Source organism: Dermatophagoides farinae, chromosome 2 (genome assembly GCF_024713945.1).
Source record: "Dermatophagoides farinae isolate YC_2012a chromosome 2, ASM2471394v1, whole genome shotgun sequence".
Lineage (NCBI taxonomy): Eukaryota > Metazoa > Arthropoda > Arachnida > Sarcoptiformes > Pyroglyphidae > Dermatophagoides > Dermatophagoides farinae.
In genome coordinates, this window is record NC_134678.1 from 7,867,784 (window position 1) to 7,894,515 (window position 26,732).

Genomic DNA, 26,732 nt, shown 5'->3' on the forward strand with positions numbered 1-26,732 from the left:
TTTGAGCCTATCATCATCACATTATCATCATCGTATTCATCACCAATGAATCCAACTAAACCAAGCTATAAACCAACATCGTGTCGTTTTATATATTTTATATGTGTGTATCTATGTTTTTTGGTGTGTTCGTCAGTTTGTTGTTTTCATTAAAATTTTTTTTTTATTTAATTCAGCTAGCTTATACAACATACAACCATACGTGCATGATCGTCCTTAATCAAAGATATCTTTTTGGTAATTTTTTTTTCTGGTGGAATTTTGTGTAAAAATTGTGTGTTTGTTAGACACAATGGAATGTGGAATGAAAAACGAACCCTCTGCATTGAATTTTGGTTGATTTTTATTGACAATTTAAAATTTTGATTTCAATCATTCATCGATAATTATTTGTTTTTTTTTTGTTTCATATCATTATTGGTCATCGTCATCATCATGAAATGATAAAAGAAAAAAAAAGTGGTAAGAAAAATGAATTTTTTCCAATAATTCTATTCAATTAAATTGTTTTGTTTATCTTGCAGACAGATAATTCATCGATTGTGTCGATCATCATCATCATTTTATCTATCCATATTGTATCTAGGAATTTCGATTCTAAATCGACCAATATACTACACACGTGTGCCTTTTGAGCATCAAATAAGAGAGAAAAACACCTTTATATCATCAGCCATTAATGGTGTGATTGATGATGCTATTAATCGTGATGGATACATGAATCAGAATCATCAGTTTCATTTTTTTGGATGTCGAAAAAAAAGTCACCAGAACAAGATCAACCTGTTTGACAACGACGTTGATAACAACAACAACGATGTATTGGTTTTATTTATTTTTTTTCTCTGTTCATCATCATTCATTTCAACACGTATAGAATGGATATGAATTTTTTGTTCATGACAATTTTTTGTTCTCGCTGACATTCATTCGTTCTCAATGATTCTGTTTAGATTTATTTAAACAAAACAAAACAAAACAAAATCAATTATCATTCATCCAATTATATCAAATCAATTGTCACATTTTTCATTGTTGTTTTTGTTATCGATCAATAATCTAATTAAGATACGTTTATCAGATAAATTTTTTTTTCATCATTTTTTCGAGCAAAAAGTGAGAACAACAACAACAAAACAGTGTTTTTGTCTGGATCATCATCATCATAATAACAAAAAAGGTATGTTTTTTTTCAATTCTGATCTACATAAATCATATTCTTAACAAGAGAAAGATTTTTGTTTTTTCCATTGCATTTCATCAGAAAAACTTGTGTGTTTGCACATGATTTTTTTTTTTTTACCAGTGAATATTTCATTTATTTTTGTGGCTAATTTTAGAATTTGATTAACTTGTATATCGATCTTTTTCTGTTTGCTGCAACTATTTTTTTTCAACATTGCGAAATTTTTCAACAAAAAAAAATTGTTGACGTTTTTTTTGTTGTTGTTGTTGTTGTTGATTAGATTAGATTAGAACGAAACAGAAAAAACATTTTTAAAATTAATTGAAATTTTGACCTTTTGTGTGATTTTTGATGACAAATTGATTGATTGATCATGTCATTGATATATGTTATGATGATGACGACCAATAAAACAATCACAGTATACACACACACACACACACAGGTGTCATTTATCATAATCATCATTTTGTTTGATTGGTTGGGATTATAATTGCCATTTTGTATCGTTGATGATGATGAATAATGAAAAACTGTTTTGTTGGTAATAAGTAAATATGATGTTTGAAATGAAACATTCTGGTTGTTGTTTTTTTTTCTCTCATTTCATTTAGCCAATGTATCAAGTTATTTAACGGTAATGCATGTTTTTTTTCGTTTTCTAGTTATTTTTGAGCTCATCATCATTAGGATTATTTTTTTGTTTGTTTGTTTGTTTGTTGACAAGATTCAAAATGTTCATTATAAAGATTGTAATGACATGATTACTGATTCATTCATTCTACTCATAAACACTAAGATATTTTGTTGAAAGGAACTTTATTTGTCATTTGGAATCATTTTTTTTGTTGTCTTTTTGGATAATTTTTTTTCTTATGCTTCCATCATCATCGTTGTCGGCGCTTTATATGCCACATGCCACACAAATAGTGTGTGTTTAGTCTGTATTTTTTTTCTCTTTTTTTCCATTTGTTTGTTTGGTTGAATGGAAAAAAAAGTCATTTTTTTTCTTTCCAGACTGAATATGGATGGATTTAAACTTGTGTGTCGTGTCGTTTGTTGTTGTTGCACCATTTTGATCGACAATTTATTAGTCTGCTGCAGTCGTTGGATTTGTGTAATAAAAAATGAAATTTTTTTCTTTCTAAAAAGCTCAAAAATTACCTTCTGCGACTATATATTTTTGTAAATTTAACTTTTTTTGAGATTTGCAAATTAATTTTCCATTTTTTCATTCATTCATTTGTTGATGATAGATGGAAACTAACGCAACCACTGATGATGGTGGTGGAAATAGTGGTGGTAATAGCCTGAAAGCGGATATACAGAAATTAAGTGTCGAAGAATTTGAATTTATTCTAAATCAATTAACTGATCATAATTTACCGGAAAGTAAAAAATGTCCACTTGTACAACGTTTAAATGCTGAAGATTTGGCACGTGTAAATAATAATTCAACAACAACAACAACAACAACATCATCGTCATTAATAACCGATACTACGACAACAACAACAATAATTGGTAATAATAATAATGACCGAAATAATAATGGAAAATCATCGAAACTACGCAATAATAATAATAATAATAATAAAACACGATTAAATGTAATGAGTAAAGATAATGAATTTCGTTCATCATCAACGATATCATCAAGTAGCATCAGTAGCAGTAGCAGTGATAGTAGTAAATCATTAATAAATCGTGCCAATTCATCATCATCAACAACAACGATGCCTTCATCATCAAGTGATAATTGTGACAATAATAGTCATCATCATCATAATCATCATGATCATACTATCATCATAATGGATGGACAAACCACAACATCGCCATCACCATTACGATGGATAAACACTATCGATAATAATGGCTGTTCATTATCAAATGAAATTGTCGACAATTCAACATTGAATCATCATCATCATCATCATCATCATCATCATAATCGAAATTTAAGCCAAGTGATTGAAGATGAAAATAATAAGGATCAAAAAGATTTATCCGAAAAAATATTTTCAGATGCTAGTCAACAACTACAACCACAACAACAACAACAGAAACAACAAAAACCAAATAGTGATCATTATAAAAATGATAATGAAAATATGTATAAAACGACAATGAAACAATCATCATCATCAAGTTCAATCACAACTGCAACGACTACAACAACATTTTCTTCTGTACATTTGGATAACATTAATTCACTTGTAAATAGTATCAATGTTAATAATAATCAACAATATGATAAAACACCATTGTATAAACCACTTTTATTGGAAGATAAATTTCAAAATAATACAAATAGTCAATCATCATCGCAGAAACAACTAGGTGGTGGTATTGATTCATATTCATCACCAGAATATAATAATAATGATGATGATAATAAATCGGAAATAATGTTTGTTGAAATGAAAAATTTACGACAAAAAGCCAACATTATTGAATATAGTACAGCAACGGCTGATCTGATGAAACAGCAGCAACAGCAACGACATCATTACAATAATCAAGATTCAAATGATGTCGATAGAGTTATTGAAATGCCAATGCTTTCCACCGGTAATCATCATCACAATCATCATCATCATCATCATTTGAATCATCAAAGACCTGCAACATCAACGGGCGATCATTATGGTAAGTGTTTTGTTTTGTTCTGAATTATTGATTGATTGATATTGAATTTTTGTTTCTCTCATAGGATCAAATGTTAATCATCATAATACAACAACATCATCCTCAGTATCACCACCATCAAGTTATGGTTATTTGAATAATAATAATTCTTTGAATCAAAGTACCGCCACTACCACAACAGCAAATAGGTAATTTTATTTTATTATTATGAATGAAATTTGAGTTTAATTCTTTTACACACCATTCTCATTGTAGACGTGAAAAGAAAAAGAAACAAAAAGATGAAATAAAATTATCGGAAGAGATTGAAGGACACATTGGTTTTATGGATATATCATATCTAGAATCAATTATAAATAATACATCTTCCTCATTATCCACAACAACAACAACAACGACAACAGCAACAGCAACAACGGCTACAGCATTGGCATTAAATAATAATAACAACAGCAATGTAAATATTAACGATAATAAAAGCAATAATAAAAGAACAACAATGATGAATGATGATAATAATGTAAACAATAATAACAAAAGAAACAAAATGGAATTAATGAATAATAATCAAAACAAAACATCATCATCAAGACCATTTGTTGTTAGTTGTGATGACATATCATCTATGGTATTGAAGAATAACAACAACAAAAAAAATTCAATAATTAACGGTGGTGTTGGTGGTGGTTCAAATACTAGTCCAGAATTATCGGTTTCATCTAATTCTGCTGCTGCTGTTATTGTTGGTGTTAATAATAATAAATCGAAAAAGAATAAATCGAAACGTAAACAACAGCAACAACAACAAGATAAAAATAATGGCAACAGCAATAATTCTGATGACATGAATCGAAAAACGACAACGATGATGACCAATTCAACATCGGATTCAAAACTTGAAAAATTAAAAACTGACAATCGTCGTAATAATAGCCGTCAAAAGAATAATAATGATAACCAAAGTGTATGTGGTGGTAGTTCATCATCCGCTTCAGTACGAAGAAAATCAACTAATCAACAACAACAACAACGACGACGACAAAATTCATCTGTAGCCACGGCCACAGCAGCAAATGTATCAAGTTCAGATGATTTTGAAGATACTGATGATGATAATGACGACGATGACGACGAAGACGATGATGATGATGAAGAAATTCGTTTGACAAGATTATTATCACGATCAAAAAAATCAAATAGCCTATTACCATCGATCACTGGTGGTGGTGGTGGTGGTTCATCATCGATTTCAAAACAAACATCAGTCGATTTAAATGATTTAGATAATAATAATGATGATGAATTCTATACGGTATCCGATTCTGAAATGGTTGATCGTGAAAAAGATTTTGTTACACCAAAAAATAGATATTTGAAACGAAAAAAACATTTAAATGCTGTACGTAAAAATCAATCAAACAACAGTGGAAGTGGTGGTGTTAATCATAATAAATACGGCGGTAATGGTGGCTTCAATAAAAACAATTCTCAAACATTTTCCCTGAATAATAACAATCGTATGATGTTGAATCGACATTCATCTGCATCGATAACAACGCAAGCAACATTGACAGCAACAACAACAACATCGACAATGATGGGTAATCATCATCGTGGTTATGAAAGTGAACGTGAATTAACATCAACATGGAATCAAAATCATTATCATAATCGTCACCATAATCAAGATAATCGTCAAACTGGTACAATGAATACGAATATCAAGAGTGGAAATCAAACAACAACAACAACAACAACAACATCATCGACAACAAGCCACAGTCTTTCATCATCAATGTTGGCCATTGATAAATCGGAATCAAATTTAAATCATCATCCATCATCATCATCATCAAGTAGATTTTTACATCATGAATTTCCACCCACACATACTTCAATAACAACAACAACAACACTTCACTCAGCAAATTCAGATAATCATTTAAATTTATTGGCTGATTCCAATACAAATACATTATCATCATCTAATAATAATAATACAACTGGTGGTGGTGGAATGAAAATTCCTTCATATGCCGATATAGCCAAATCATTCAATTTGACCACAACGAATGTTAAAGCTCAATTATCACAAAGATTATCATCAGCAGCAACAGAAACACAAACTACAGCCTCTTCCGATGCTGCTACTGAATTTCCTCAATTAACTCCCACACAACAATCGTCAACTATTTTGTCGGATTTGAATACAAATCATGAACAACAACAACAACGACAGCAAGAAGCGATTAATGAAAAAATTGTTGTCGTTGATAATAATTATGCCGCTACCGGTAATAATGAGAGTTCATCATCATCATCATCAGTAAATTTAAATACAAAAAACCGACAAGACAAAGACAAAAATGACGGCGACAAAAATGTATCAAATAATGATGATGATGATGATGACAAAAAAATTTTAGTCAATGCGCCCACAACAACAACGACGACGACGACAATGATCACCAATGGTAACGGTGGTGGTGGTGGTGGTGCTGGCGACGTGATAGCTAAGGATAATGTTGATGGCGACCGATTATTATTACCACTACAACCAAAGAAAAATATGATGATGACGTCTGAGACAAATATTGATACTAATAACACTGCAGCAGCAGAAGTAGTACCGATAAAAATGAAGACGAAAAAAATTGATGAAAAAGCAGAAGTTGATTTAACAAAGACACGTGTTATTGTTGGTAGTGGCGCTATCGTTGATAATAATGATGATCAAAATGAATATCATCATGGCGTTAATGTTGATTTGCAAACAACCAAAACAACAACAGCAACAACAACCAAAATTCATATGAAAACGATTGATGACTCGACAACAAAAACAATAACGACGACGCCAAATAACAGACAAAGTACGAATAACAACAATAATAATAATAACGCCGAAAATAACAAAATCATCATCATGCCTATCGTCGATATTCATCAACAGAAGAATATGAAACAACAGAATAATAATCGAATAATAAATTCACAATCAACAACAATGGTGCCTAATAGTAACAATAATGATGATGATGATAATAAACCAGAATCACCACCGGTCATTATTTATGGTGATGTTTCATTTGAATTTAATCATTATCATCATCATATCAATGATCATTGCCATCATAATAATAATAATAATGATGCTGTTGTTGATGGTAATGGTGATGAAACGCCTCACAATAATAAAAACAACAAGTGTTCATCATCCATTCATAATAATCACAATCATCAACAACAATATAATGGTTTCAATGATAAGATTGTGTTTGGATTTTTTGATGATATACAAAATGAATTTGATGAAATTCAACAGAATCATTCGTATAATGAACAAATTTATCAATATAATGATACTACTGCCATTAATAATAGTAATAATGTAAGTAATTTGATAATTTAATTGATTAGGATTATTCATTGATTTTTTTTTTAGGTTATGGATGAAAAATCAAAATTGAAAACAATTGTTGATGATAAACATCATCATCGGCAATCGAAAAACCAAATGATGGTGGATCATCAATCCGATATGAATAATGTTATTGATGATACTGATAATCAGCAGCAAAAGCATCATTCAGCTTCGAATGAATGTAATAATTTTGAAAGTTTTAAAAAGAATGCTGTACATGTAAATGATTTGGAAAATCATTGGCATCAAGAAGTGGTTTCGACTTCTTCGGTTTCAGAAATGAAAAAACAACATGCCAATGTGCAGCAGCAACATGATTTGATGAGTCCGAATCCCAATCGATCCATGATGCATCATCATGTTGTTCCAAAGAATGAAGCAATCATTGTGAATAAAACATTTTCATCATCATCATCATCGCCCAAGTCCAACAATAAACAATCAAAACAGCAACAAATGTGTTTCATAAGCTGTCTAAGAAAATATCGTAATGTTTGTCTACAGGACACTGCCGAGCTTAGCATTAATAATTATGCAAATCTTGTTAATTTTATCTATACACGTAAGTGGTGAATTTTTTCGTTTTTTTTCAAAAAACGTGTAATCATTATTTTTTTTTATTCTCTCATAGATTGGATTAATCAAAAAGTTTGTCAAGAATAATTGTTGATTGATAATTTTTTTCGATTGATTGATCCTGATGATGATGATGATGATGACATTCACTCAATTTCTTCTTTTTTTCCCGAAATAATATGTGTGTTATTATTGTGCTTTGTTTATTTTTCAAAACTATAATCATCATCGTTTTGTTTCGTTTCGTTTTTTCTTGTCCCTTATTCCCACCATTTATTTTTCCCTTGTGTGTGTGTGTGTGTGTGTTTGTGTATTGTTTGCAAACCAAACATCGTCTTTAATCTTATCATCACATTTTTTCTGATCATGTGATTATCATTCATCATTTTGTTTTCCACCGCTTTTTTGAGAAATCGCTTCAATGATTCATCCCAATTTTATCCCACTTATTTTCATGTGTTTGAAGCTTTTTGTTTATAGAAATTATCGAAAAAAAAATAATCAATCACTTCTTCCTTTCTTTTTTTTTATTTGAAAAAAAATAATCTACTTTGTTATCTGATCATCTCTTTCTATTTCTCTTTCTTAAACTTGTTTGATGTTTATCCAAATTGATAATTATCGGTTGTTATTATTTGATTTTTTTGTTTAATCATTTTTCATTATTGAATGTTGACACAAACACCACAACACACACACACACACACACCACTCACATATATACATTTTTATTTGAGCCGGCCACACATTTATTGATCATCATCATCATCATCATCAATAATCATTGTATTGTCACATCATCATCATTATCTAATTGTGATTTGAATTTAATTTTTGTCTGCTGTTTCATCATCATCATCATCATCAATTTTTTCTATTATACAAGATACACACACACACAAGCAAAAGTTTCATGTTTAATAATCTATATATATATATTTTTCCAACTAATTCTTCTTTCCCACCATTCACATATATTAACCCTTTAAACACACACAAACACGCATGAAAATACACATTTTATATTCTTTTAAAATTTTTAAATCGATAAACAGAATGAAACATCAGAACCATTACAACATATGCCCACCACAAATTTTCTTCCAATCAAAAAAAAAAAAAAACTACGAAACCTGATTATCGTGATAATAGAGATGGATGAGTAGAAAAAAAAACGAAACAAATCATCATCAGCTATATATTCGTCGATAATATGCTGCATAATAAGAATTAATGGAAATACGATACGAATGGTGAATCCCAGGTCCTGGATGTGTGGATGCAATGAGAATTGTTTGGAAAAAAAAACAAACCAAAATGCTTAATAACAACAACAACAAGTATACACAGAAACAAAACCAAATGAAGAAAGAAAAGAAGAGAAAAAAAATGTTACGAATTTTTTTAAAAAAATAATATGTTCAATTGAAACAAAATAATAATAATAACATTTGTATTTGTATTTGTTTTGTTTTTTGTTTTTGTGTTCGTCAGAAAAAAAAATAACGTATTAAATCGGTGATTCATTCTTGTGTGTGCGTTTGATTTTGTTTTTGTTTTTTTTTTGTTTATGAATCGATTGTTGATTGAAAAAATGAAAAGAAAAAAATTTTAAAAACTTTTCCAAGTAGTAACCATTATCGACGACAGATGGCGTATTATACCGCCTTTTTTTTCTTTTGTTTTCTCATCATTCGATTTTCTTTTGTTTGTTCGTTCGTTCGTTCGATCGTTTGATGATGATCTTTTTTTTTGTTTTTGAATTGTGAGTGTTTTTTTTTCTTTCTGGACATTATTTTATCAATCAAACAGATAGTGTATCATTAATCATCTTCATTTTGGCATTGGACAAGTTGTTTTTTAGTGAGTATTGTTATCAATTTAGCCGTTTGTTGTTTATTATTATTTTCATTGAACTGATGTAATACGATTAATATTTCTTTTTCCGGTACACCAATCCATATGGAATAATTATTATCGAAATCAATAAATCCAGTTATATTATGCTTTTGGTCATCAGATCGAATTTCCAATGGTATCATTCGTTCATTTGATGATTGGCTACATTCATGGTCGGCATCGATAAAGGTAAGTTGATTATATTCTTTATTCACACAAATATTCCATAAATATTCTTCGATTCTTGTTTCATTCACCACTGTAGTATTTGTTATTTGTTTTCGTTGTAATAATTTTACCTGTTCTAAACGATGAGAGAGATTTTTAGCAAGTAAAAAATATTCCTCATGCATATTAGCCATTGTCATATTATGACGTATTGAAAGCGCAAAATAACGATGATTTTTCAAAAGATTTGCTGATGATGATGATGGAAAATCATCGATAAAACATTGTTGACTCGATAAATCTAGACGAAAACGATTTTTAAATTGCAAATTTTTCTGATAATATAATGTTATCATTTCATTGCTGCTGCTGCTGCTGCTGTTGACAATTGTTGAACATGATGAATTGTTTCGATTTGCCATAACATTATTATTATCATTATAACGAATTGATGAATCAATTTTAATAGTCTGTAAATAAGTATTCATATATGTTGGACGCCAACTTAGATATGAACAATTATAGTAAAGATATTTAGAATATTGTTCTAAATGTTGAACTGTTGATGATGAACGAATTGATAATCGTGGTCCATTACTATTATCATTGGTCCAATTTATACGTGAATAAAATATAAACTTTGATTCAGTTATCATCATCATCATCACTTCTTCATCATTATCACTTTTTTTCGGTCCTATCATTATAATTGTTTCGTTACCATTTTTAATCCGTTCACAAATTGTCTAATATTTGTCGAACGATGAGGTGAATCGACAAAAGTAAAAATGAAAATAAATAGATTATCATTGAAATATATTCAATTTTTTTCTACTTTCACACTTACCATTGAATCTGATTTTTTGTTGCTGATGATCTTTTCATTATCATCATCATCATCATAGATGCTGTGAACAAGTTGTTGTTCGGAAATAATAATCAAATTCTCAATTATTATCAAGAATACTAAATGTTTGATGAAAATCATTTCATTTCATTTCATTTTTTTGTTTTGTTTTGTTTTTTTCAATCAATCAATTCATTTCAAATAGATCCATATGCATAAGTTTTTTTTCTTTCATTAAAAAGCGAATTCATTATTTCGATTGGGCTGTCGGTTAAGATGAAACGGGAAAATTTTTTCATTCTTTCCATCCACAATCAATCAATCAATCAATCATTGATTATTATTTTCTTTCATTTATTATCATTATCGATTTTATTGAGAAAAAAAAATTATCAACCAAATTTTCCCTCTTTGTATTTCGATCTCTTATTATCGATGCACACAATTCAATGTCTTGATAAATCAAATGTTTATATCTTCTGATTGAATTCATTTACCAAACACATACACACACTTATCTATCAATCTAATTACCTGTGTGTGTGTGTGTGTGTGTGTTTAAATTGGATATAAAGCAAATCATTGCTTTTTCAATTTGAATTTTGATGAAACAAAAAAAAAAGAATTGTTTGTTTGAACAACAATTTGATTCTCAAACCTCAATCCAAAATTTCTATTGTTTTGTTTTTTGTTTTCTTGATTCTTATGTTTGTGTTTTTTTTTTATTCAAACAACTTAAATTCAAATAGAAAAGAAAATTGAAAATTCAATTTTTGGTTATTATGTTGGCCTGTCAATTTTTTTTCCATTTTGATTTTCTATTCCCATCTATTTCAAGTTGCCGATTCTATTATTCAATTTATTTTTCATCATAGTTGTTTTTGTTTTTTCCAATCCTCCAATAACACTTTACATTTCTAATGAACAAAAAAGATTTTTTTCTCCTGATCATTCTTTTCATCAATTGAAAAAAAAATGAAGAAATGTCATTTGTATTTTAATGAATGTATATACACAAAATTGATATATCGCAGAAATGAATTGAGACAAAAAAAAAGTTTTAATTTTTTTTCTATAAAACACAAAAATACAAGCTGTTTTATTCCATGGAAAATATTCTCTATTTCTTTTTTTCTGGTTGCTACAAAAGTGTCATTGAAAGATTTTTTTTTTTTTTTTGAATTTCAAAATATTCATCCAAATTATTGACATTTTTGTTGTGAAATTCTCCAGAGAAATCATCGTAGTGAAAAAATCCATTGAATCAATATATGGATCAAACAAAATTATCAAACACACGCACACACACACACACACTACTTTTTTGTCTCAAATGCCCTGAATCAATCATTAATTCAATGGTTTTGTGTGTGTGTTTTTTTTGTATCATCATCATTCAGAGAGTAGAAAAAACATTTGAAACATTTTCCAAAATTTTATTTATTCATCTTTCTTCATTGGGTACATTTTAATTTCCACTCAATTGTGCGGGCAATGAGATGGAATTTTTTTTTCGTAATTATTTTCAGGTCGAATGAATGAAATGTGAAAATTTATTTCTTTGTTGTCGTTGTTGTTGTTTGCATATGAATAAAATAATGTACAAATCAATAACGAATGAACACACATTATTTGATAAACTTTTGTATGAATTTTTTTTCTCTCTTGATTTGAATGAAAATTGATTTTGGAACTATTTTTCGCCAACGGTAAAGAGGGAAAAGAATAATTTTTGAATATTTTTTTTTTGCTGTTTTGTTTTTTGTCTGACAAATGATGAATATTTAGTAGTTGGTAAAAAAAGAAGTGTGTTTCAATTAAAAAATTATTGAACATTCGTTGTCTTCATTTGTTTATCTGAAATGTTTTTTTACGTTATCTGATGATGATAATGACATTTTTTTTCTTGTTTGACAATTGTTCGAATCCCAAAACAGCAGCAATGTCATTATTATTGATAAAAGGAAAAAAATTTGTCATTGCTTCTGCTAGCTCCGGATATGATCAATATTTGTATCACATCTACCTATGTCTCTCTCTCTCTTGTTCCATGTTCACAATTTAATTAGTCTGCTTTTTGCAAATTGAATTTCAATTCGTTATTTATTTATTTATTCAACAAAAGCAAAAAAATTAAAATTTTCATAATTTCCATAATTGTAATTTAAATACCAATATTGAAATGGATGATATGATATGATGAAAAATGAGAAAATACGGGAGAGTTTTTTAAGCGTTTGTGAATTTAAATTGAAAACTATTATTATTTCAACGATTTATATAATTATGATGAATGAAATGGAATTTTTTTTTTGTAATGAAATGCATAATAATAGTAAGCAGTTAATGTATTTCCTTTCTGTTTCTTTTCATCATCATCAAACATATGTTGTTTTTATTGTTGTCGTTGATGTTTTAGATGCCGGTACAATTTGATTTGTACTAATAATAATAACACTGTTGTTTTCATTACCGCTACTGTTATTGTCGATGATTTCTTCATCATCACAATTGTTATTATTTACAATAAACGATTTAGTTTGTTGTTTTTGTACATTGTTAATGTCCTTTTGTTGTTGTTGTTGTAATGTTGACAATTGATGTTGTTGTGATTGTTTTATGCATTGATTTTTAACATCATTTTCTTTCTTATCATTATCATCATGTTTACAGCTAGTAATAATATTATCGGACATTATTGCAGCTGTTGTTGTAGTTGTTGTTGCTATTGATTTTGTTATATTCTTATTACGTAAAGATATTGAACGTAATTTATGAAATTTTCTACGATGTGTTTTTTTCATTCGATTATTATTATGATCATTGTTATTGTTTATACATGATGATGATGATGATCGACAGCCGGATATATCTGGATGATTATCATTATCATAACTGGAATTATTGACATTTCCGCTATTATCTTGATCAATCATAAGTTGTTGTTGTTTGATCATTTTTCTGATTTTGATTTTGTTTATTCTTTTGTTGTTGATTTTTCGTCGTTGTCGTTGTTGTTGTTGTTGTTGTTGCCATTGCTGTTGTTAATGTATTAATCGGTGTTGATGATGATGTTGTTGATGCAATACCGATGGTTACAACGCATCCACCACTGATTGTACCACCACCAGCACCAGCGCCAACGCTTCTGACGCCAACACCACTGCCACCAATGGGTATAAATTCACTTGTACGTCTTTTCATTAGAAATTGACGTCGTATTCTTGGACAACAACAACAACAAATGAATATAATCATTTTGGTTGCACCTTTACGAAAACTTTCATTTAGCCAACAATAGATGAATGGCTAAATTTTTTTTTCGATGAGAAAATAAAAACGAGAACAAAAGAAATTAATGTTGAATAACTTTAATATATAACAATAATAAGCTTAGTAAAAATTTGTTTAGATTAAATTTTTTTCCATCTATTTATTTCTCATTGAAAATAATGAGAAAACAAAAATAACGATGCTAAAAGACTGAAGAAAATAAATAAATAATTTTTTTCTCTCATAAAATATTCACCTGCACAATGGCTGTGCGTAAGTGTGTAATAAATCTCATATATAACTGCAAAAAATTACAAGTTTTATAAACTATTTTGATATATGAAATTATTGTTATGATTATCATTATCATTCATTTTCATTCAATGGATATATTGAATGGAAAGAATGAATTTATTCTACATTACTGCAAATACATTGAATTGAAAAGGAAACATTATTCTGTTGTTTGCTTGCTTGTTCCTTTCGCATAAAGTAGAGATAATTAATCAACTATATATTACAAAATATATAACACCACCACCGTTTCCTCATTTATATCGTAGTATCTCTTTTCGAGAAAACAAAAATCCAATTACATTAACCCTATATATGCTATAGAATCTTGTTTCTATTCAATATATTCTTATATATATGGTACATTCTGATGTGTAGTTTTTGTTCAAAATAAAATTGCATCTCATGAAATTTGATAAGTTTCTTTTGTTTTTTTTTTCTTCATTCGTTCATTCGATCGATTTCGTAAAAAAAAATATCAAATTGTCTTGTGTTTATCAAATTGATTGATTTTTATTTTCAATGCATTTGAATTGTAAACAAAAAAAAATAATTACATTTTGATTGACTGTTTCATTAATTGAAAATGATTCGATCTATGTTTTTTTGGTTTATTTTTGTTTTGTTTTTGTGTTTTCTCTCTTTCTCTATGCATACATGTCTGAAGAAATCCGGGTTGTGTATGTTTTGTATGTGAATAATTTCTTTTTTTTGGGATACTTGATCAAACCCAAATAATTCATTATTTACACAGGCACACACACACATACACAAACAAAATACTGACTTATTTAATTATGAATTGGTTTGTTGATGAATTATTCGATGTTATTTATGATATTTGAATTGAATCGATCGATAACGAACATAAATATATTATGAAATAAAGTCATATTCGAAAATTTCAAGTACCTATTTTTCTTGAAATTTTTTGTTCTTGTTTGTTTTTTATAAATAAAAATTTTTGTAATGATAATTACCAGGTTATTATTATTATTATTTAAATGACTTACATTCCAACAAACTGATGACATGGCAATCCAATGGCAGATGAGAAAAATATTAAAATTAGCAATGATAAGATGAAAATCGACCAACAGATGGTATAGATTTAATGGCATCCAACATATGCCAAACATTGCAACGATCAATATGAGCTACGTGTGTGTGTATGTGGAAGGATTTGAAAACGAAAAAGGGAGAGAAAAAAATTAGAAAAATATTTATTTATCATTCATCCATTGATTTGTAAAACAACAAGCAATTCAATCAATTGGAGTTTGTTGATTTAATTGAAAATATAGTCGATAGAAAAATGAATATATTCCATTCTTATTCCTTTTTTCTCGGACACGAAACTTTAAGAATAAAATGAGTTTGAGATTCGAATATTTTTTTTTTTGTTTTTTGATTCTTTACTTGGCAACAGCAGTTAACTATAACAAAAAAAAACAAATGGACATTAAAAACAGAATTCGTTCCATTTGTTTTTTTCGCCTAAATGGGTATATTTCGATGAAGGGAAAAATTTTTCAAATTCTACTCGAATCCTATATGTATAATTAATGGAATGATTAAATAAACTAATTTCTGTTTTGATTTGTTTATTCTGTTTGTGTGTGTGTGTGTGTGGTTTTTTCCACTATCATTGACTAATGAACTAATTAGTAAATCCAATCAAAAAAAAACTTGAATTCTTTATAATTGAAAAAGTAAGTCGAAAAATTTTCATTCGCAATACTGTTTCATCACAAATGTTTCTCTTTTTCACTTTCTCTTTAAGCGGATTAATCATTTGACATTTTCATGTTTCAGATTCGACAACAGTTTTGTTGTTTTTTTGTTAGTTATACTAAGGAAATGACCATTTTCTTTTTTGCTTGTTGTTGTTGTTCATTAAATTAACCACACAAGAAAACAACAACAATAACAACAATGAGCATTTTTGAATGATCGATGATGATGATGATGTGTGTGGTCGCACTAGAAACAACAAAAACATCCGGTTCAAGTGGTAACCTCATCATCATGTTTCTTTTTTTTGTTTCAAAGTTTTGTCCGGTTTTGGTTCATTGAAAAAGTGTGGTTGCAGATGTAGATGTAACAAAAATTTCGGTAATCCAGAAAAATGGTAAAACTTTTTCCCTTTTTTTGAATTCATCCACTTATCAAGATTATTCAATTCTGGATTCGGAGTTTTTTTTTGATTACATAAAAACAATATTTTTTCTTGTCCAAAAATTAATGTCAAATTTCATTTAAATGATTGTGTTGTCCATTCAAATTGATGTTTCAACAAGATTATTATTCGTGCAATCTGGATGTCAATTATTATTATCACAACATATCAGCATCAAATGTCACATCCATCAAACTGGATTTTTTTCAGATGTCATGTATATGAATAAAATGGAAAGGTTCCATATTCCAGATTTAATCAAGAGAACTCTAAATTTTTTTTCTTGCGATTACAATTATGATTTATTTCACCCTTTTTTTGTATCCTGCTGCTGTTGTTATTGATTGTCATTTGGGATTGTTTGCTTGCTTGCTGTGTTGTAGTTTTGTTGATGATGATCAGGTTTCACAGATTTTCGGTTGTTTAGTTATTGTTGTTGTTGGTTATAATATTAATAATTCTGTAACAACAACAACAACAACGACAAAATTTTAATCAAAATAAGAAATGATTGAGAAAGCTCGAGATTCGATACCCAATGAAACATGATCACCGGAATTAATTGAAATCGATTTATTCAATACTGTTTTTTTTCGTTACTTTCGTTTCTTTAGTTTTCATTTTTGCTCTGTCCATTCTCTTTTATCTTTTTTTTCATTTTATTTCATTTCAAGTCAATTTGATGAATTCATTCAAATTTTTCTAGAGGCATTACATCATCATATGAATTCTGGAGAATATTACTTTCAGTCTGAAAATTTTTTTCGAAATAAAATAAAATGAGAAAAAGTCAAAAAATTACAGAAATGTGATAGCGACCAATGTGTGTGTCTTTGATGTTGAAATTAGACGAGATTTTTTTTTCTCTCCTCTTTTTTTGTTTTCATTTTATTTCATTACATTTGACTGTATTTACTGTAAGAGAGAAAGAGATAAGATACATTCATTCATCTGTATGTTTGTGCTTTTATCGCAATTTTCAGATTTTTGTCTTAGTCAAAAAAAGTTTTTATCCTTTTCGTTCATTTTCCATATACTTTACTTAATAAGATGAAAATGTGAATGTGAATACCAACGAAAAATTCACAAACACAGTAGCTTGGACGACAATGACGATGAAATGATCAGAAATTGAAAAATCGTGATTTTTTCATTTCTTCTCATTATCCATTCTTATATTGTGAATCTTTTATTCACTCAAATCGATTCTCAAGTGAAAATGAAAATCTGACAACATTGTAAAAATTTGCATTGGAAATTTTTCTGATTTTAATCATCATTATCATCATCATTTATTCTAGATTCCACTCACTATTTCCGAAACTTTCATAGCATTTGGATGAAAAGAGAAAATTTTTATTCTTTCATTCCTACTCACTCCTCTCTGTGTCCATCTTATCTTTTCGAAATTATTATTATAATTCGGGTATTAGTTAGTTGTGGTATTGCATTTGGTTTCGTTTTTTTTTTATTTTTTGAAAATATGAATTTCATTTTTTCCGAAAAGTAGATTGTGAAAAAAAAACTTTTTATCCATTTCGTTTTATAACTCCTCCCTCGCAATTGTACTAATTCAAAAACAGATATTTCAACAAACTTGAAACGAAACCGAAAATAATTTTGTTCATTTTTTTTGATCAGAAAAAAATTATTAGTTAGAAGATTATAACCGTTCAATAAAAAAAAACATGTTTATCTTTGTAGCGAGAGAAAGAGAAAACAAACTTGACAGCAAACAACGCACAGGAACGAAATTGCTTTAGTTGAAAATTTTCAAAAAAAATTGATAGCAAAAATGAGAAATATAAACAAAAAAGTACAGAATCATTTCGATTATCTCGCACAATTCTTATCTTGCAAAAAATTCTATGAAATGAACATCGAGAGATATTCTTGAATTCTATTGAAACATTAAAAATTCATTAATGATCCATGAAGCGTAAGATTATTTTGGATTTTTTTTCAACTCTTAAACTCAACCATCGCATTTAGATTCGACATTCCGCGACAATGAAACTTGGCAATATAGTGAAGAAAAAAAATACAGTAGTTAAAAACGAACCAAAATTGGATAGGGATGATATACTTTTTCTTTTTTCTTTGTTGAATTTTTATATGAAAGTGATAACATCAAAGAAATAAAAAAAAAACTCTCAGTTCGTTCATTCTCTCGATATATTTGTTTCAATCAAACAAATTATTTTCATCATTTCATTTCGATTCTATTTGATTCCGGTTGATAATGATATAAAAAAAAAAAATTCTTCTCAGAATTGTCATTTCGATTTAATTCAATTCAATTATGATGTTGAATGAGTTTGTTACAATACAATTTCTTCAATGTAAAAAAAATGTCAACAACAACAATCACAATGACGCCGATCATCATTTAATTTATGAATGGTATACACATCCATCGGCACACAAATACAGAAAAAAATGAATTTTTATTTTTTGTCATCATCATCGTCACGATGATGATTTTTTTCTCTCCATACATTCTTTCAGACAATAATAATTACTATGAATGAATGTGAATTGTTGCAGAATTTGTTTCCAAATTTTTATAATCAACAACAACAGCAACAATCCATTTTTGTTGGTTCCATCATTAAATTTTTTTTTTCATTTTTTCGTACATACAATTCACACATAGAGACAAACAATGATTACATTTGTCATTCTCAATTGATTGATGGTTAACATTTAGAGTACACAGCAGCATTTGATAACCATCTTTTTCATTTTCATTTTCATCAAGTTTAGTGTTTGGACCATAGATGGAACAGACATTTTTTTCTGGGCTGGCCACATTATTTCATTTTATTCCATTTTTGAGATAAAATTGATTCGGTTGTTTCTGTTTTTTAAAGCTTCTGCTATTACTGTTGTTTATGATTGGTTTCATTTTCTTTTTTGGCGTGGATAATGTTTGTGTGTGACCAAAAAACATTATTATCATTAGGATTTTTTTGTTGTTGTTGAAGACTTTTTCATATCATTTTCATTGTGGATGGCTGCATATAATCGATGGGAAATTTTTTTTTTTTCATAAAAAAACAAATTTTTTCTTCTAACCAATCACTAGTTCCAGAATGTTGAATATATCCTGGCATTACAGTTACATCATTCGTTTTTTTTATTGAAATTGTTGTTCGATTATTAGGCTAAATTGTGGTGAATGGACATGAATTTCGTGTCTCTATGTGTCTTTTGTAATGTTCACACTTATATAATATCGATGAAAAATCAATAATCGAAACAATGTTTCGATTACAGATTCCACAAAACAAAATAATCAATATAGTTCAATGATAAATCGATTGACCATCAATTTCTTCTCCCTTGATCTCAAAATCGTTTATCATCATCATCATCATCAATTTTGATGATTGTTTTGAAATTTCTTTATCTCTCTTTCTCGCTTTCTGTCCAATGTTTTCATTCAAAAAATAAATTTATTCAATTTGATTCGATTTTTTTTATTCACATTTTGATTGAAAATTCATAATTCTTTTTTTGGAAATTGACATTGTTTGTTTGTCTAGACTCTAGAGAAAGAAGAAGAATATCATTCAATATGATTTATGGAATTTGATTATTTTTTTTTTGTTTCATTCGTTTAAAATTTAATTGATTCGCAGAAATATTTTCTCGTCATTTCAAAGAATGTGAAATAATAATTGTCCACATTTGTCAAATCAATTGGAATTTTTTTTTCGTTGATAAATTCCCGATATTTTTTCACAATTTCCCTTCATTTGTTATTGGTAGTCGTCCATATTTGTTCATTTTTCAATGATAATCATCATTTCTTGTTTTGCACCGAAAAAAAATGAAATTTTCGGTGCAAAAGAAAAAAAAAATATTCTAGCCATTCCCTAGAACATGTCGTGCTAAACAACAAAAACAACAGCGACATTCTTTTTTTTTGGAAATTGTTTTCTTTTTTTTCGAACTATAAATCTTTCGCGTACATCCCTAGTACATTTTCCAGTTAATTTTAAACGATTTAATGACTTTTTTTCACAACAATCATTCAAAAGATTAACTTTTGATGTGAAAAGTCAATTTTCCATTTTGTTTTTTTTTCTTGTTTATTTTGACATGAAACACATCCTTGCTATGTAATTTTGGGTAAATTCTATTCATTCTTTTTTTTATATTTAGAATCAAAATCTAAAAAAAAAATTCATTCATTCCATTGATTCAATGATGATGATGTAACGAACGATCCATTCACATAATGGATCTATGCATGAAGTCAATGATGGCGATCACCATCATTATGATCATTAGACACACAAGAAAATTTTCATCAAAATTTTTGGGTGTGGCAATGTCATCATTTACAGGATGCATTTATTTGCACTTGAAAACTTTTTTGATAGAAAATAAATTTTCATAATAATATGCTGTGTGTGTGTGTGTTTGTTTGTTTGTTTGTTTGTCCAAATGGTGATTCAAATGATTTCTGTTTGTATAGATTTATTCAAATGTTTAATTTACTCTATAATACCATTACTACCAAGATTGTAATCCAAATATAACAAGATGAAATTGACTTTGAAATTAAAAAAAATTCCAATTGATTCTTATCATTGGCTTTTTCTAGTGAACAATTCCATCCATCGTATCTATGTCGGTCTTTTTTTCTGCTCAAAGTTCTTTATCCGATGATGATGATGATGAAAATGTTCCACAAAAAAACACTTAATAATTTATCAAAGGAAAAGAATGATTGATTTTCTTTTCTTTTTTTTCGTTGTTGTTGCTGAATGATTTTGGTACACCGATACTGATGATGATTAGAATTCAGAGAATTTTGAATTCAAATCGGATTCATACAATTATCGATTTCATTTCATCTTGTTGTTGTTGTTGTTGTTGTTATCTAGGATTATCTTCATTATTCTCTTCATTCATTCATTTATTCATTTTTTGCACAAATTTTTTTTCCATTATTTTCAGCTTATCTAAGATTATTATTGGGGTGTATATTTCGTTTCGTAAAAGATATATTCAATAATAAAATGATTGCTTAATTAGTTTCGAGAATTACTTGTTCGTTATCTCTCTAAATATATACTATCGATCATTAACAATTGATGAAATAAAAAATCCCATTTCCGGTTTCTATATTTGTTGCAGAATATTTTTTTCGAGGATTAGGCAAACATCGCGATCGATTGTTTCGTTGTTTGCCTTGGCGCCACAAACGCACATATATCATATACGAAATAATAAAGGAATATTTATATTTATATTTTTCATCATGATTGACTGATTGATCGATGATCATGATGATCATCATCATGTATCCATGTTTCATTCGTTTCTCTCGTTCTCTCTATCTCTCTCGGCATAATAATGAATTCCAAAGAAATTTTTCTCTTCTTTTTTCATGGAATTCTTGATGTGTATGAATATTGGATGATAATAATCAACACACGCACACACACCAACTGATCCTGACCATTTATATATTTTTAGATGCAGAAAAAAAACGGAAACGTATATATAAAATAAATAAATTTCAAAATTTTATCCAGTTTTTTTTTTGTTTTCATCGTTGTATATAGATATGTTTGTTTTTCAATGTCCGTGTTTGTGTGTTTATGTTTATCTTTCTTTTTATATGTAAATGTTGAAATAGGTATTGGAATTTAATTTTTTGAATTTCCGATATGATCGAAAAAAAGTGGAAGAAAAAAATGTTTACTTTTTTTCAACCCCGATATGATAAATATTCAAAATAGAATGTCAATAACAAAAATAAAAAAATTTTGCAGTTGAAAAATTATAGAAAAAAAATTTCAAGTTTGACGTTGGCATTATTGGTGATATGGTGTAGGACGAACGGACAAAAATGCTTGAAGCCAATTTTCATTTTTTCAAAAACATAACATCATCATTAGATTGATTTGATCATCATTTTTTTCTCATTTTCACTCTTCAATTATTGAGAAATAATTTATTCAGTTTTTTTTTGATGGTTTTAGCCATCGAATGATTAATCGTTTTATGTTTTCTTCGTAATGTTGTCATCAAAAACTAATAGTTTCCGTTTAGTTTTTTTTTCTGGTTAAAGAGTTTGTTCTTTTTTCTGTCATTTGTTTTGTTTACTTTGTCTATTTTTTTTTGGTCATCGTTGTTATTTTTTTATTTCAACATCATCATCATCATCATCATGAATAAATGAATGAATGAACCAAACGCAACTCTATGTTGATATAAAAAATGAGTCTTGTTCATTTACTATAGTAATTCGAGAGCAAACACACATACACACACAGAGTGAAACAATGAAAGAAACAATAACAAACAAACAAAAGAATTGAATTGAATTTTGAATGAAGAGAAGAGAAAATTAAAACAATGTGATGATTAATCATTCATCAATCATTTCGGGTAAGTGTGTGTGTTTATGTGTGGCCACAATCAATAACAATAACAAAAACGACAGAATCAAGAATCAATAGCGCAAAAACTACTATATATACATAATGATAGTAGTCATAGTCATATATAAATGAACCATACATCGAATGTTAATATATTGAAAATGTGAATGAAAAAAAAAACTGAATGTGAAATGTAATTGAATTGAGCTAACAATTCTTTAAATCCAAACGGTTGACATGTTGAAATATCATATTTTTTTCATATATTTTTCAATAAAATTTTTTTCTTCAAATTTATTTTAATTTTCTGACTTGCTTTCAGAATCTGTTTGTTGTTGAAGGATTTATTCATTTTATTTTGCATGAAATTCAAGAAAAAAAAACAATATGAATCACGCACACGTAAAATGCTGACAGTTTTTTTTTTCGTTTCGGATGAGTTTTTTTTTTGTTGCTTGCTTCATGTTGATTCACTCACTGACTATAAAAGTGTTGTTGTTTCATCATTGTTTCTACAGCCGCAAAAAAATCTTTACTTTTTAATAGTAAAATGAATTCTTCCTGTTTTTTTTAAAAAAACCGCTATGAATAATTTTTCTTTTGATATTTTCCATCACCATCATCATCAACATCATCATCATCATCATTCATGTATTTCATAATTCTTGAAAAAAGATAAAATATTCTAACCCATTTTTTTCCTCTCTCTTTTTTGGTTCTATACCCATTTCATACATTACATTTTATCGTGAATTTTACTTTTTACAGCCAACAAAAAAAAATTATGCAAACAAATCAAGGTCTCGTTAATAATAAACTACAAGTTTATCTCTCTCTCTCTCTCTCTCTCTCTTTCTGTTTGTGTGTTCATCATTAGAGTTACGGTTTTTGACATGCAATGTGGATAATAATTTATAATTTTTATTTTTTTCAACTTTTATTCTTGTTTTTCGTGGTGATCAGGGGTAAAAGGATAAAATTTCTGAACATATCTCTCTCTCTTTGTGAGTGTTGTTGGTATTTTTTTCATTCATTATGTTTCAAACACACACACACACCCATCCACACACCCAACGCGCTCATTAGAGTGGATATATGGAGAAAAGAAAAGAAAAAAAAAGTTTTGTCGTTTTTTTTCGCTTGGTTAGCTGTTTGTTTTTTTTTCTGTCTTCTGGATATTATGTCCATTCACAGACACACACACGATTGTTTTTGTTGTTTTTTGTTGTCGACAAAAAAATTCTGTTGCGAGATCAATGAAAATAATGTCGATGTTGTGTGTGTGCAACATGATATTCAGGTCAAATACATCACCACTGTTCTCATGGGTGATTTTTTCTTCTCTAGATTTTCAATGACAAATAGCAAAGAATTTTTTTTTCTGTTTGTTGATGTGCATTTTGAGATCAATCTCCATCTATCCATCTATTGCATCTCGTGTCAATATATAATTAAATTATCTCTCTCTCACTCTCTCGTTTTTTTTTTTTTTTTTTTTTTTTTGATGGAATTGAAAATCGAATTTATTTGGTTTTTTTTCATTCGATTTCGACTATTTCTTGATTAACATCGTATTCGTTTCGTTATTTTTTTCTAGTTTATTCAATAATTAAGATGTTTGCTTTTTTTAGATGATGATTCTAAGAATAAGAATGAAAAAAAATGATCAAATGACCTATGGGCATGAATTTTTCATTATAAAGTTTAAAAATGAAAAATTTAGTAATGAAATTGTGTGTTTGTGTTTGATGTGAACAATTTTTTTTGTCGTTTCGTTTGATTACTTGAAATTTGTTTTGAACGAAAAAATTTTTTTTTCTATTTCGAATTTTTTCTCACATTCTTGCCCTTATTCGTTTTTTGAGATTTGAATAAAGTTATTCTGCTTGCTTACTGTTATTCATTTCTTATCAAGATTGTTTATTTTTTTTCGCTTCTTTTCCAATTAATTTCATTAAATTCAGAAAATTTTCCAATTTTTTCCACTTTAAAAAACGAGTGAAATGAGATTTTTTTTTATTTTTCCGGCCGGTTTCCAGCCACACATATAACACCAATTATATAAAATTGTTGTTGAACAACAACAACAACAGCAACAGCAGTAGTAAAAAAAAAACATCCGAGAAACTCAAATAACTCAAAATGAAATGAAATTTAATATCAAGAAAATATTTTGAGCATTTGCTTCGTTTGTGTTTGATGTCTACTGTTGCAATGATGGTTAAATGATGAAAAATGATAATAAATTAGAATCATTTTTTCATTCTCTATTTCCGTAGAATAGAATTTGTCTTTCTCTCTTGTTCGTTGTGTATGGAAAAACATTTTTTGTTTGTTTGTTTGTTTGGTTACAAATCGATTTTTTATGCTTATAACTAATAAGAAAATGAAAATGATTATCTTATTATTTATATCATCATCATCATCATCACATACACCAATACGCATAAAGCTTGTAGAATTAGTATTTTTCTTGCATTCCGTGTTTCATTCTTTTCATGCATGAGAAATGATTATGATGATGATGTTGTTGATAATGATGTTGTTTACGGAAAAATACAAATGGCCTTAAATATAACTAATGATGAATAGTAGTAACCCAACAAGAAAATATTTATGTAATAATATTGATTATTACAGATTATTATTATTATTGTGTATTGAATATTGAATTTTGGAAATTGTTTGTCTGCAGACTCACGCTCACCATAGCCAAACGTCTACGACGAGCTGAATCCTGTTCCATACGACGTTGGCTATTAGCTTTTTGGGCAATACGACCTTGTTTTGCAACGACTAGTCCAATTTTTATATATAAAACACAGATGAGTCCCAATGGTATTCTATAATGATGTAAAAAACGAGATAGAAAAAAAAGAAAGAGAAAAAAAATTATTATAGAAAATAAATTTGTTGAAAAGAAAAAAAAAGTGCAATCAGTATTTTGTTGAAAATTATAAACAGAAAAATTTTGCGACTGATGAGTGAGTGTTTGTTTGGATTGGATTAGAATTTCAAATTATTTTTGTCGATAGAAGAAAAACTACCAGTCTTTTTTATTTATATTTCTGTCTGTGTGTACAATGTAAATATGAATTTCGATTTTATTTCGAAAAATTGAAAATGACTTGCAATAAGATTGAATCAGATTTCAATCATCATTGTCATGATTGTTGTTGTTTTGTCAGAGAATTTTTTTTTAAGTTTCTCAATTTCTTCCGAATCAATCATTTGTTGTTGTCCGAAATCCAAAGTGCTATTGGTTTGGCATTTGGCATTCACCCGATAAAAAAAATCAAACAATAGTGGTAATGATGATGATGTTAGTCATCATTAAATTTTAACAATTTTTTTTCTTTCTTTGTAAAATAGAAAAAAAAATTTCTTTTTCTTTTGCTTTTTAATGATGTTTGGTGGTGATAATGATGACAATTATTAATTCTTTGCACACATCTATCTTATTATATAAATGTCATTTCTGTATTCTATCCGATAATAGTGAATGATACGATTAAGAATGATCGCTGAAATAACTTGAGGCTAAAGAATAAAATGGATATGGATCCGATACAAAATTCTTTAGTCGGAATAATAGAAGAAAAAAAATCCTGGTTATAAGATAAAGGCCATATCATTGGAACTTGGATAGGAAACGAATTTCACGTTTCCAAGTTTCATATCTGCATAATAATGTTGCTGTCCTTTCATCTGTCGATCGATCGATCGATCGATCAAGACCTTTAGGGGTTTCACGATTCAAGGTTTTTTTTTACTTTTTCTATTTTCTATCCTTCAATGGAAAAAATGTGTCTCAATATTAGCCGAACCAA

General features: G+C 28.2%; 3 protein-coding genes across 4 annotated transcripts in view; 1 reads left to right on the forward strand and 2 right to left on the reverse strand.

Annotated features, from left to right (window-relative positions):
* The first annotated feature begins 2 nt into the window (after positions 1-2).
* Positions 3-9,368, forward strand: LOC124499155 (uncharacterized). The gene is made up of 8 exons (XM_075735633.1): positions 3-105; positions 177-462; positions 525-1,180; positions 2,443-3,838; positions 3,903-4,026; positions 4,094-7,229; positions 7,284-7,824; positions 7,894-9,368. The coding sequence occupies exons 4-8, from the start codon at positions 2,443-2,445 to the stop codon at positions 7,923-7,925; spliced, it is 5,229 nt and encodes a 1,742-aa protein (XP_075591748.1). The 5' UTR covers positions 3-105; positions 177-462; positions 525-1,180; the 3' UTR covers positions 7,926-9,368.
* Positions 9,369-9,520: 152 nt separating this feature from the next.
* On the reverse strand, positions 9,521-10,933 carry LOC124499167 (uncharacterized). The gene is made up of 2 exons (XM_047063046.2): positions 10,753-10,933; positions 9,521-10,651 (listed from the first exon to the last, which is right to left on the reverse strand). The coding sequence occupies exons 1-2, from the start codon at positions 10,891-10,893 to the stop codon at positions 9,662-9,664; spliced, it is 1,131 nt and encodes a 376-aa protein (XP_046919002.2). The 5' UTR covers positions 10,894-10,933; the 3' UTR covers positions 9,521-9,661.
* A 2,124-nt stretch (positions 10,934-13,057) lies between these two features.
* LOC124499178 (tachykinin-like peptides receptor 99D) overlaps positions 13,058-26,732 on the reverse strand; it is a 28,224-nt gene continuing 14,549 nt past the window's right edge. The window contains exons 3-5 of one of the 2 annotated variants that reach the window (XM_075735655.1): positions 25,610-25,745; positions 15,333-15,476; positions 13,058-14,061 (exon numbers count right to left, since the gene is read on the reverse strand). In XM_075735655.1, the coding sequence (XP_075591770.1) occupies positions 13,681-14,061; positions 15,333-15,476; positions 25,610-25,745 (661 nt within the window). In that variant the 3' untranslated portion in view covers positions 13,058-13,680. Of the gene's footprint in view, positions 14,062-15,332; positions 15,477-25,603; positions 25,746-26,732 lie in introns of both variants that reach the window. The other variant, XM_075735654.1, reaches the window with a different exon arrangement.

Coding starts and splice junctions, on each gene's coding strand:
- LOC124499155 (XM_075735633.1), top strand. CDS start 2,443: ATGGAAACTAACGCAACCACTGATGATGGTGGTGGAAATAGTGGTGGT. Junction 7,230..7,283: donor CCATTAATAATAGTAATAAT/GTAAGTAATTTG, acceptor TTTTTTTTTTAG/GTTATGGATGAAAAATCAAA. Junction 7,825..7,893: donor TGTTAATTTTATCTATACAC/GTAAGTGGTGAA, acceptor ATTCTCTCATAG/ATTGGATTAATCAAAAAGTT.
- LOC124499167 (XM_047063046.2), bottom strand. CDS start 10,893: ATGATTTTCATCAAACATTTAGTATTCTTGATAATAATTGAGAATTTG. Junction 10,652..10,752: donor ACAAAAAATCAGATTCAATG/GTAAGTGTGAAA, acceptor GACAAATATTAG/ACAATTTGTGAACGGATTAA.